General features: G+C 37.5%; 1 protein-coding gene across 11 annotated transcripts in view; it reads left to right on the top strand.

The window, feature by feature from the left end:
- Nucleotides 1-13,388, top strand: part of LOC116785560 (mitogen-activated protein kinase 10) — a 165,663-nt gene that overhangs the window by 15,325 nt on the left and 136,950 nt on the right. For 5 of the 11 annotated variants that reach the window (XM_032685276.1, XM_032685275.1, XM_032685287.1 and 2 more), the window contains one exon: nt 2,359-2,478. The exons of the other annotated variants lie outside the window; for them this stretch is intronic. In XM_032685276.1, coding sequence (XP_032541167.1) covers nt 2,471-2,478 — 8 coding nt within the window. In that variant the 5' untranslated portion in view covers nt 2,359-2,470. The remainder of the gene's footprint in view (nt 1-2,358; nt 2,479-13,388) is intronic. 11 annotated transcript variants of the gene reach the window in all.

Genomic DNA, 13,388 nt, shown 5'->3' with positions numbered 1-13,388 from the left:
AAATTTCACTGCCATGGTATTGGACAATGTCATAAAGTTCACCTGTAGTTTGCAGTCCATTGAAAAACTCATCCAATTTAAGGAAGAGCTAAAGGATGCCCAAAGGAGGATGGTTTTAGCATTGCTTTTGCAGACGACATTATAGTTTTGTTAAGACTTGGAAGACAGAAAAGCTGCATTTAGGGAAAGGTCTCCAGCTTTAAAATCAGTAACCTCTTAAACTGTTGTTCAGTAGAAACTACCCAGCTCTTTAGACAATTCCAAATTACAGAAAATATCACCAGCTTGTTGATAAATTTTCAAATCAAAGTGGTTTTTTGTTTGTTTGTTTTTATGGCAAGCGTTCTATATCTGTAGCCCCTCCCATTCCACTGATTACATTTTGAGCTTATAATAGCACTACTAGAAATGATGTCCTAAAAGCCTAGTGATTGCAGTATTACCACAGTTGCTGCTCTGTTATGTCATCAGGAGTAAAGGAGAGAGACTTCCCTTTCTCTCCCTTTATTATTGGACAACAATACTGAATATGGATATAACCTGGCTTTCAATGCTCATTGTCTGCTACCCTTATCTGTGATTCTTGCACACTTACGGTTTTGAAGGCTACTTCCAAGAAAAATGAGCCTTCATGAAAGGGCAGCAGTTAAAATTTAAAAAAAGCTGCACTTGCTGTGAAATCCTTTTTTTTTTTTTTTTTTTCCTTCTGGCAGCACCATCTGTGGAGGCAGATATAAGAAAAAGTCTCTCACAGAAACAAAATCTTTTGTACTCGATTAACCGCCTGAAACCGATGGTCTAAAACTGAAAACAGCATACAATTTTAATTAGTGTGAAATGTCAGGTGTTAGGGCTATGTTACCTTTCTATTATTTGTGATAGTGAGATTAAAGTAGAGATAAAAAGCAGTACATGGGATGGGACAGAATTTCACAATCCCCTGTCCACTATTTGCAAAAGTTACACAGCTGTCCTTGAGTTGCTATACTGTGTTTTAGCTTTGTTAGCAAGCTTTAGAATCTCTCTTGGCCAGTTGTTAGAAGGGAAGAACAGGAAATTCAGGTCCCAGTACTTTCCAGTCTTATTTGTTTGTTATCAAATGAGATTTCTTAATGAAGAATTTGGTGTATGAATTCACTAGTGGTGGTGGTATGTTCTCCTCGGCTTCATCTCTACAGAAGGGATGTAAAGTCATGAAAAAAGCTGGAGGTTCAGAAGAGCCTTCCAGTCAAATCAGTAGCTGCTTCACCCGGATTCTACCCTAAGAGGTCAGTAATCCAGGAAATTTAGAACTGCAATTTGAGGTGGGGTTTTAGGAAGCCTGACTTCACTGGACCCAGTTCAGTGAAGTATAGTGGGGCCTCTCTTGTTAAGTAGTGATTTTCTTATGAGGATTTTTAATCTTCTATTTTTAGTACAAGGTTTTAGTTCTCTTCTAAGATATTTGAAAACCTGTTGTGGTACAGGAGTAAGAAACTGTTGCCCAAACCTTCCCCTTAATAGTAATCTCTCAGTTTTGTTCAGTGGTGAGACACCAGAGCACTGTGTGTTTGATTGTTCCATCTTTTATTCACTGTCTTAATACCACAGCATTTGCTTTTTACCACATTTTTTGAGGTTGTCTCTCATGCACTTTGGCAGTAGAACTTCCTTTGTAACATTTTGTTGTTTGAGAGGATGCTAGTTTGATAAATAGCAGTAATTCTCAGGCCTTTTCTTATGCCTATATGTGTCCATATCACACAGTTTTTAAAGCTGTTAATAATGTCACAAGTCAAATTTAATTTCCATTCCCAGGTATCGATGACAGATGACTGTGTACATATTTCAACTTGTTATAGGTAAAGTACATATTTCAACTTGTTATAGGTAAAGTTTCTGCTCTTCCTTATTCCAAAGAAAAATTTGAAGATCTGACCTGAGAAAGATAGTATAGAAACAAAAATAATTATTTTAGAACAGTTTTATGACTTTTTTTTATCACCATCTGTTGCAATTCGAACAGACTTGAATATGTGCTCCTCAGAAGTAGAGCCTTGATTTTTTAATTTTTTTTTTTCCCCTTTTTTTGCTGGTAGGGGAATAACCATGACACACCTCCCCCACTTAAACAGCACTTCATTCTACATTATTTTCTCTCTCTAGCCTTTCTTCTTTGCATGGAAGAAGGGAAATTTATGGTACAGATACTGCCTGAACTGGATGCACTATGGTATAATCAGAGAAAAATCTTAATTCTTTGCTGTATGGTGTGCAGATGCTGATATTCTGGGTTAGTTTAGTTTTCTGAAATTTTCTGTTTCTATCAGATTTGAAAAATAACCCCCAAATACTTCTTTCTCTTTTTTTTGTGCTTAGGGCTAGTATTAGAAACCTGTACCAACAGCAGGCCAGACTCAAATATCAGCTATGGCAACCCATGCATGAAGTTGATGCCTTTGAACTATTTCCTATAGATGAGACATAGCACATGCTGTGGTGAGTCAACAATGTATTATTTTATTAAATGATACTCCTTGGCAAAAAAAAATGCCAAGTGCCAAAATTGCTTAATGCCAAAGTGCATGCTGATTTTTTTTTTTCTCCTTTTTCTTTTTTTTTGGTGGGGGGGTGGAGGGAAGGAACATTATTGTTAAAACTTCTTGTAATTTTTAGTACCCATTAGCATACTACTGTCATCTTATAATGAGTTTTTCAAGTGTATAATTTTAGCATTGTATAATTATCAGATGGAGCACATCAGGAATGTGGTTTCAGTGCAAGTTTTAATACAGCAAAATAACTTTTAAATGATCCTACATACGCAGTGTTCTGAGCACTATTTAAAATAGTAAAAGCTGGTTTACTACTGTAAAATCCACTATTTTACACTGATTTTTCTAACTAATGTTTTGCACCTTTTTGATTTGGCGTGGGGGAAAGGAAAAGTTGCTTTGTGTCTCTGAGATGACTGAAGAAGATTGTGATGAGTCCTCATAGAATTTTTTGACATATATCTCTTTATCCTTGGACAGGAAAATAAATTCTGAGAGTAGTGATGAAAAGCAAATGGTCTTTATAAAAATACTCTATAGTTTTAACTATCTTAAGTCTGCTAATAATTTCAATGTGTGTTTCTTACATAATAAGTCATTTTGATTCTGATAATTTCTTTAAGTGGTTTTGGTATACCTTTGGGAGATGAGGAATTTTTAGATTTCTCGTGTAATCTCAATAGAATTATTGTGAAACCTTGTTACTCTTGACGGTAGCCAATTTTCTGCTCCAAACAGGTTTATATTAATTTTTTTTTTTTACCCCTAATACTATCTAGATGCGTGTCAGTGCAGCCACCACAACCAGCACAAACTGAGAGTCAATGGCTTTAAAAAGAAGCCGGAGATTCAAGTTGGTCTGTAGACTTCAAGCAGGTCTTACGTGATTTGGCCTTTAGCAGTGGCCAAATCTTACTCCTGGTGCTATTGCACCAATAAGGTGTAGATCCAAGTCCCTGAAGTGTTTTTACTGTTCTGTAAAGAAATAGAACTGTTACTTGCAGATGAGGCAGAGAAGGAAATGCGTAGTACATGCTGACTGGTGGGCAGCAGCGGCACTAGGCTGATGTAACAGTGATGAAATGAGTGCTCTGGGGACATGCCATTTTCATCCTTGGTAAAGGTGCTGGAAAGAATTAAACAGGTGTCAGTTAAATCTATTTGACTCTGCTTTGAAGTGAGGTGAGTGGCAGAAAGCAGCGCCTAATAGTTCACTGAGAGAACTTGTGTTCTGTTGCAGTCTAAAAGGTTTCCCAAGGGGAGAAGCCATATGTTGGACATTTGTGGCATGAAGAGTCCCACCCTGGATGCTCACATCCTTTACTTGTGGACATCCAGTGGAAGCAATTTGTTTTAGCATTTATGGAGAACTTTAAAATCTCTCTGTATTACTACTATGATATATTTAATTTGTTATGGCTTTTAAGGCCTGTTGTCCAAAGGTAATTCTTGCTAGCAAGACAGCCTTCATCTTGGTTTAATGAGTGGACTTTGGAAATTGTGACACTAAACCTTTAATATATGAATAGATCTGGGTGACTTTTGAATTCACAATGAAGTGTAAAACCATATGAATTTTTTTATTAATATTCTTTTCTTTTTAATTACTGTGTTTAGGATCATATAGGTAACCTGCTAGTTGTAGATAGTGAAAGTTTTAAATAAGCTAGCAACAGCAAAGTTTATATGATTTATGATAGTTGATAGAGTTGTACAAATAAAGAATTTTGTTAACATGTCTGTAATGAACAGTAGCTAAACAGATGTTGCATGAAATTTTTGTGTTGCTGTGTACATGTTAATACAATTAGCTGTTAGTCATGGCAGTCCAGTTCCTCTCTCCATTAACATGATTAAAATTGTTGTATATGTAGAAAAATCACTTTCAAGAAGCAGAGCTTCTTAATCCCCACTCTTGGCAATTTTACATTTAGTAGTATACGTAGTGCTAATTTTGGAATACAGGGATACTCCTGTCTACAAGCAGTGTGACTTGATCATTTGTCCCTCAAGTCATGAAGATGTCTTTATCTTAATGTTGCAGCTACTGATATTGCTGTGTGGTATTTCAAGTATGCACCAAGGGCCCTGTTCAGTGGACTTTCTGAGTTCAGTGCACATCTAAGTCACCTCCTCCAGCTTTGTTCTTACCAATTTAGGTTTCAGGATGGCTAATCAGTACAAATAGCAGGTTTTCACAGACAGCATATGAAACAAAAAAATTCAGATATGTCATAGGGAGAGAGTTACTTGAGAAATTTTCCTCCCAGCTGACATAATACTACTAGGCAAAAAGAGTTAAACATGTTTAACAGAAATTAAGGACTTCAAGGTCTTGTTCTGAAGCTACAACTCCACAAAAAGTATCTGTAGGTGTCTTCAGGCACATAATACATTCCACTAACACGTATTTAAAGCTTTGTATGTGTAGGAATTAGAGATGCAGTCCTGTAAATAAGGGTGAAGCAAGTGCAGTTTGAAATTTGGGGTCTTGATGTGCAAATGCTTATGCTTTCTGTGCGGGCCCTCTCCAGTTATATATCGGTCATTAAGGCAGATGCTTTGACCATATGACTGTATTTTGAATTCAGCCATGTCTGCTGATGAGAATGCAAACTTCCTAACTGTAGAACTTGTATGAGAAATCAGAAACCACATCTAAAACTTAACATATAACAATCAAAGTTAAATTAACTGTCAAAAACCTTGAAAAAATGGTCAGGAAAAGTAGCATTTGGAAAACAGAAGTCCTTATCAATATTCATCACAGAAAAGAGGAGGTAAGGAAAAAACTTGGGATATTTTGATTATCATAAAAACAAAGTTAATGCTCTGGGCAATTAGAGATTTGTAAAGCTGAGTTAGTAATTTTGGTAGAAGTCATGTGAGAGAAAGGCTTTGATATAGTTATGGAGAGAAGCAAAGTACTGGGATAAAGGAATTTTGGGGTTTTTTAAAGCACTTGAAGAAATATTTCAGGATCTTTCTATTTGTCTTTCTAGTGGCTTGGCTTCATATCTTGCTACTACAGTTGCATGTTTTTTTGAAAGATCGTGTTGGTTGCTCTTATGTTCGTCACTGTGTAAGTGTTAAAGTGCACAAAGAGAAATTCAGAACTCCATCTAACCAAGTAAATGTAAAATATAAAGAGCTCCAGTGAGATTAGTGTAGTTACACCTGTAACTGTACTTTTATCAGACTTGTATCAGAGGAGCTTAGAGCACAATTTCCTCTGAGAAACTTGTGTTCGGCTCCTCTGCCTAATAGACAAGCCCTATTTATATTAAATTTCCAACGTATTACAAATGTAAAAACTTATTATCTGTTACTGATGATGGTGATGGAATGTGCAACATATTTCCCCTTGGAGAACTGTTGCCTTAGTGTATTTCCAAAAGCTATTTGTCACGTGATCAGCTACATACAAACAAAGGTCAGAAATGACCTCTAATAGTCAACACTTGAACTATTCACCTTCTCTGCTTTTCAAGGAGGCTGGATTTTTTCCAGAAAGTGCTGAGATCTTCACTCTGAATTACAGATTTTGCAGTGGAACCCCTTGATCACCTTTTATTTTAATAAATGCCCATAAAGGGAATTTTCCCACCTTTGCATTTTTTTCTTGTTGTTGATTATATTTTTTTCCTTTAGTTGGATTTTTTTTTGTCTCCTAAGGATATCGGTCTGCAGAATGTTTTCACTCCCTTTTTAATTCAGATGACATTATGAGGTTTTATGCTATTAGTTCTTATTCTGATTCATATCCCCTCTCTCTCCATCCTTTACTGATTCCCACAGCCCCTAAGATTAGTATTTTAATTAAGTTATATTGAAATGTAGCATTGTCAACTCATGCAGTATTTGGGGTTTTTTAATGCCTTAAGCTAAGTGTCACATATATATGAGAAACTCTGATCTTTCTTTTAATAAAATGTAGGCTTTTTGTTCATATACCAGGGAAAAATGAAGCTTGGGTGCTTCAAAAATGCACAACCCTTCCACCAAGATTATTCTCTGGCAATATGTTAGAATATTGGGATCACACGACATGGTTCTTAGACATTTGGGACTGATAGTCTTAAAAATAATATATATTTTAAGTTAGTTGGAAAATAAAGATTTGCTATCTTTCTGAATGCTTTTAAAGACATGGACGTACCTTGTGCTGTACCTATGTGTATATTCCTCCAGTAGCCTGAATTGGCCTTGGAGAAGTCAAGCTATTGGCACATTTAAAAAGTGAAGATGAAATCAATCTAAAATATTCAAGTGCAGATGTCTGCCTTTGGGGGATCTCCAGTTGTTTAGTTTCACTTAGAAATACTGATGGATGAAATGCTTTTATTCTGCCACATGTCAGTCTGTGCTTGTTGAAAAGGAGTGGACTTAATTTACAACCTTGTGTCAGGTGTGACCTGTGAACATATCACATGAAATATTTGTGTCTGCTGTATTTTTTGAGTTGCTGATGGAAAAACTATCTCTGTACCACCTGCTAGTCTAGTTCAGTATTTGGTAGGCTCCCCTTCCAATCTTACGGAAAATATCCAGGACTGTTGCTGTAGAATATGGGAGTAGAATGTCAGACAAATATCTTCCGAACCTTTGAGCATTTTTTTCAGTGTGATTCTTATGAGTTGTATTAAAATAATTTGAATAGCCTGCAGAAGAATAAATGGAAATGCCAAATCAATAACAGAAGACACGGAGAATGGTGCCAGCGGAAAGGTGGAAAAGAGACCAAGACAGCAGTAAATTCAACTGCATTAATGGGTATGGCATATGAACCCATATTATATAAAGTGGTGGGAAGTATTTTGTTACCACAGGGTGAAAGATTTTGCCTGCTTCCTCTTCTAGGCTTGTTAGTGGGGTATATCTCTGCGCCTGTTTCTTTGTGAACTCTTCTTATCCGAAGTGTCTTTCCTTCTCACAATCTGTCAACAGGAGTAGAAACCTGAATATACTGTGTAATACTGCCAGCTTTTCCTCTGCTCACCTTTCCTCTGCTGTTGTGTGTGTTGGAAAGAGCAGGGAGCATTGACTGCGAGTGAAGAGTATGACTCTCCTAGACAGAAGCATCCACAGTACTGGCAACATCAGCCACTGCATTCATGCTCCCTGCACTAGGGTGTAGGTCAAGCTGGCTCAAGACAGCAGTATGCGAACTGCTGTACAGGCACTAGGTTAGCTGCAAGCTCCTGAGGCAGTTATTTCCCAGCCATTAAAAAAGGGGTAAAACAAGTAAAACATGCACAACATGCACAGTTATGGATGCAACGCAGCCAGTATGACCTTAATGTCGTGTTCCTTCTCTCTTAACTGCTGTGTGTTGGGATGGAGTGTGGCAGACATGTGAAAGGACAAAGGATAATATACATGGTGAGTTATTCAGAGGTCATTTAAAGTCATTGTACCTCCACAGCCTCATCTACAGCCCCTTAGTATCCTTGCTGTGTTGGATGCAGACTGCTTGTGGTGGCAGGTTGGCAAGGAGAGAGGGAACATCACAGGCATGGTGCAGTATGTGTGCATTCTTAATAAGCTCAAATTCCTGGCAGGATTAATAAGAGCAATTCACCTATGATGAGTTTGAGGAGATGTAATTATTAAATAGGCGTTCTTGAGCTGTTGGCTGTTGAATAGCTCTGGCTTGGTTTTATAAAAAAAAAAGAACGCTATGAATGTAAGAACAGTCAGTAGTCTCACATGAAAAACCCATCTAGCAAAGGCTTCTGTCCTCTGTGGCCATCAGCTAAATATTTGGAGAAGAAAAGTGAGAACAAGATAAGCGGCCAAAATGTTTCTCTTACTGTGTCTTTCTGTATTTTGGAAGCAGTATTTTTGAGTCAGAAATTGTTTATTTGTGTTAAAAATTTTGCTTCCTAATTCAGCACTTTCTGCCCAGTCTGTGTTTTATGAGCTCTTTTCTAGGTGTGCAATATGAAGATCAAGTTCTGGCTGCATTGAAAATGCTGAGCTTTGGTTTTTACAAGTGATGCTGGGCGTAGGTTTAGTCATATTCTGGAAAAAAAATAATTCTTCTTGTGTGAACCCTTTGTGAAACCTGCAGAGGCTTTGAAAGTACTATGAAAGTATAATAGCATCCTCATAAAAAGTTCTGATTCCTAGCAAATATGAAGTCATTGCTAGAGTAATATTTATACAGCAGCTTCTGGAGTAATTTATTGTGTTTATAGCTCTGTCCCAAGCTACTTTGTGTAGACCAATGCAGCATATAGAATCATAGAATTGTTTGGGTTGAAGGGACCCTGGAAGATCATCTAGTCCAACCCCCTGCCACAGACAGGGCCTTCTTTCACTGTTGGTAGGGAGACTTTCCAATGTGCTTCCTTACTGCCTTTGTTTAAAAATCTAACTCCAGTTAGATATCCAGTTAATAAGGTTACTTTCCTTGGAGCAGCATGTAGGGGGCACTGAGCAGGTGCCAGTGCTGTCCATTCTGACCTGTCATTGCTGCATGAAAGGAGAGAAGAATGGGAGGATTTTCTTGATTTATAAGCCATTAGGAATGAAGTAGAGCACACAAGAGAGAGCAGGATGGAATTCATTATCCTATGTTTCATGCACTGGACGTGATGGGTTTTCTTGGTTGCACATCACAACCAGGTGACATAATGACCTAAAATGGTATCCAAATGTTCTTGTTCTTGTATTCTCAAAACAATGTTTTCTCTGAACCTGAGTGGTTACTGTTATTTGCGGGTTTACACCATTTAACTTCACTGCTTCATGCCTAGTTCAAGTACTGTATATGTAATTTACCACTAAGAATTCAGAGATAGTTTTTGAAAATTGCTTCCTATTCTTACACAGGAACATAAAGAGCAAGTAAAAAGGAAATTACATTTTAATGCTGTTTTTCTTGAAACAAAAAATCCTCTCTGAGCTGTTCTGAAAATGATCTGCACGGCTTAATTGAGAATCATAATGCTACTTAAATGCCTGCATTAATTTTATGTTAGATTTCAGTCATCAGCACATAGATAGATGTTTTTGTGGCATTATGAATGCTTGATTTGCTATTGTACTTAAAATTAATTTTTTTTGCCTGTCAAGCTGTGCAAAGACAATCTGGTAGATGTCTTCCATGACAGAACAATGTCAAAAATACCCACATGGCTGTACAAACAGCACTGACCCACAAACCCTTTCAGAAAAACAGCATTTTGAAGGTGGTATATACTCTACAGTCTAACAAACCTGTAGTGCAATTCTCTGCTTTTCTTTTGAGGATTTGAAAAAATGAAGAATATCTGCTTGGTTTTGGCTTTGCAATTGTTAGTTTAGCTGTGCCAATTGTTAGTTGAGGTTACATGTGTGTCCGTCAACATAAAGTGTAGCATAACACATGTGAAGCAGTATTGTCAAAACAGAAGTATTCAAAAGCCTTGAGTGAAATCTTCAGACTTTTGAAGCTCTTTTCATTTTGTGAACTTGCAGGCTACCTTTGGGTCTCATTGTGAATGTTTTCTCTGAAAATCAAAAGGATGTAATAAAAAAGTCATATAGGCTCCAGGAAACAACCCAGTTAATAGGAAAATTACAGCAAAGGTATTGGTGTCAGCAGTGGTGGGATAAATTTTACAGCAAATTTCATTGGAAATAATACTCTTTTACATGGATCAAGTGCCCAGCACCCTTACCAGGCAGAATCTGACCTGGCAAGTAATTCTTACCTTTTTAAAGAAATAATAGTCAAGATCTCCCCCCAGAAGCCTATCAGATATTAAAATTATAAAATGAAATATAGCTCTTTAAGCTTAAATTGCAAAGTCAACAAAGCAGTACTGTTTATCTAGAGCAGGAAGAAATGGAGTGGGTGGTGAAACAGCTTTATGACGCATTGTATTGTATCTTGAAGGTGGGCTGTTGGAATAAAAATTTGCTCACAGTGAGTTTAGATGCACATTGCCCTGAATCTTTTTCCACTTGATAATTGGTAGACTTGGCTAGTTGGCTCAAGAGTTTGTTCATCTGAATGGGCTGGACAACAGGTAGTCCATACCAATCAACCAATGAAGCAGAACTTGGTGGGTTTATGGAAACAGTACGGACAAAGACAACCTAGGTGTGCATCTGTTTTTATAATTCTGAGGACATCAGAGTTACCTCAACTCTCATTAGTTCTTTGTTCTTTTTGTCAATGAATGAAAGAAAAATTAGAACTTGGCTTAAATTTTGAATGGTATCAGGAACATGTTCTTTTTGACACCAGATTCTGGTGGTGTTGATGACATAAAGTCACAGATTCTTCTCTTTTTCTTTCTCAAATTCCTTTTGCAGCTGTGATGAACATTTCATACTGTCCTACGTAACTGCAATACTGTTATCAGAGCTAGTATGCTACAGTTTTTCTTAAGGGTTGAGGTAGTATACAGGACCAGACACTCTTCTTCATGGCTCCAAAGTTTCAGTAACTGGAGAGAACTGCAGAGAAGAGAACTGTGATGAAGTTAAACTTTAGTGGCTTTGAAAATTTTAGTTAAGTCATCATATTCAAGATTTCAGAGTAAATGCATTGTCAAGTGCATGTGACTTCCTAATCCTTGTACAAGTACTATTGTGTTTCCCCCCCCCCCCCCACTGAAAGATTACTTTTGGACTAAGGATGAGTTTTTACACAAGAGATCAGAATAGATCAAAGCAGACTTTTGAGCTGGTTCAAGCTAGAATTGCTTGGGTGTTTTCAAAGAAGCAATGTTGAATTGTGGCAGGAGAGAACACAATCCACTGCTGAAGATCGATGCTCCTTTAACCAAAAGGGTGAAGGCAATATGGGCATTTTTAAAACAACGAAAAATATCATGCATAAAATATCATGTATAAAATGACTTCCTAGAGACCCTAGAGCATAGAAATAGTAGTCCATCATACATTACAATCATTATTATTGCTTTTTAAATATAAAAGAGAGAACAACATTTAGTATATTCTGAATCTTCTGCCAGGATTTGACTGTCAGCAACAAAGTCCACGTTGGAATGTAAGTGGTTATCCCTAAAATAAATCTGACAGCACACCTGGAAATACTGCAGAGAAACTTTCTACTGCTCAGTGAGCTAATTTTAATCATCTGCAAGCACATATCAGTTTAATTACCAAGTCTACTGTTTTCTAATGAGACCTCACCTGGACTCCATCTAGCTCTGAAGTCCTCAGTACATGATAGACATGGACCTGTTGAAGCACGTCCAGGGAAGGGACAAAAAGATGATCAGAGGGATGGAGCACCTCTTCTGTGAGGAAAGGCTGAGAGATTGGGGCTCTTCAGCCTGGAGAAAGCAAGATCTAAGGGAAGACTTCTTTGTAGCCTTCCAGTACTTAAAAGGAACGTTCAAGAAAGATGGGGACACTTTTAGTAGGGCCTGTAGCAACAGGACAAAGGGTAATGGTTTTAAACTGAAGTAGGGGAAACTTAGAGCAGATATAAGAAAGAAGTTTTGGGGTTTTTTTATAGGGAGGGTTGTCAGATACTGAAACAGATTGCCTTGAGGTTCTGGATGCCCAGTCCCTGGCAACATTCAAGGTCAGTCTGGATGGGGTTCTGAGCAACTTAATCTCATTGAAGGTGTCCCCTATTCATTGCAGGGGGCTTGGATTAGATGACCTTTTAAAAGGTCCCTTCCAATCAAAAAGAAAGAAAAGAAAAACTTGGCTAAGTAGATAAACCAACAGTGCTGAAGTAGGCCCAACGCTATTTCAGAGTAGCTGTCTTCATGGAGCAGCCTGACCTTTTCCAGTAACACCTCAGACAGAATTTGGTATCATCAAGCCTCAGGTTTTTGCTACCCATCCTGCTGGGTTACAAAGCCCAGTTGAAGCTTATCCTGATCTTGTGATGCGAGCTACTTCTGTTTCACCACCTACTCCATTTCTTGCTGCTCTAGATAAACGCTGCTTTTTTTTTGACTTTGTCTGCAGTTTAAGCACCAGATTAAAATATATGTCATTTTCACAACGAAGGCATGCAGGATATTTCTGCAGATTTCAGCAGAACTCTGGTTTTGATATCATTCAGAGATTTGGAGGGATGAAGAGGGAGAAGCTTTTTTATTTCAACCATCAGGATTACCACTATTTTGCCTCAGAACATGCTTTGCAATAAAAACAGATTCCAGAATCAAGTTATTCTTGTTGCTGTGCCTTACTGACAAAACTGTTGTATCTCCTCTGAATCCATGACCTCTGTTTCTTTTCAATGTCTGTTCATCTCTAAAGGAGTTGCTTTTTAGTTTCATCTTTTGCTGGTACCGTGTTAGAAACTGTCTTTGAAAAGGCTTGGTGGACGTTTCCAAAAACAGATGCTTGAAGTAATACTGTGTGGAATGCTCAATCAAGCACCAGCATGATTTTGTGTTAGATCTGCAGGCTTGTTTTGTATCTAGGGCAGCTAAAGGTGAAAACTAAATATGATGTCAAAAACTTGAAAGAAGGTCAAATGATGTCTTCAACAGAATACCATAAAAAAATCAGCTCCAAGAGATAGAGCAAATTCAGACTAGCAAGTCTGTACCTTTAAAAGCTTGGTTGTGATAAGACTGTTTAGTAGCCATGCTGAAAATGAAACAGATTTCCTTGCCTAGAATGCTTCTTGATTCAATCAGTAAATCCAGACCAGAAACCAGTTGCTATTTCAGTTAATTCACTGGGTGCTATGTCACTGGTTGGGAAGACAGAGAGAATAGACAGTAGAAAAGCAGTGTACCTCAGTTCTGCAGGATTTATTTTGCTGATTTTTTTTTTCCCCTGGTATGAGGCATTTGCTTTTGACACTTCAAATTTATGTTGTTATTTATTTTCAATCCTTATGTTCTAGTGCAAAGCTTCAAC

This window comes from Chiroxiphia lanceolata, chromosome 4, assembly GCF_009829145.1.
Source record: "Chiroxiphia lanceolata isolate bChiLan1 chromosome 4, bChiLan1.pri, whole genome shotgun sequence".
Classification (NCBI taxonomy): domain Eukaryota; kingdom Metazoa; phylum Chordata; class Aves; order Passeriformes; family Pipridae; genus Chiroxiphia; species Chiroxiphia lanceolata.
This window is presented reverse-complemented; position numbering and strand designations above follow the sequence as displayed.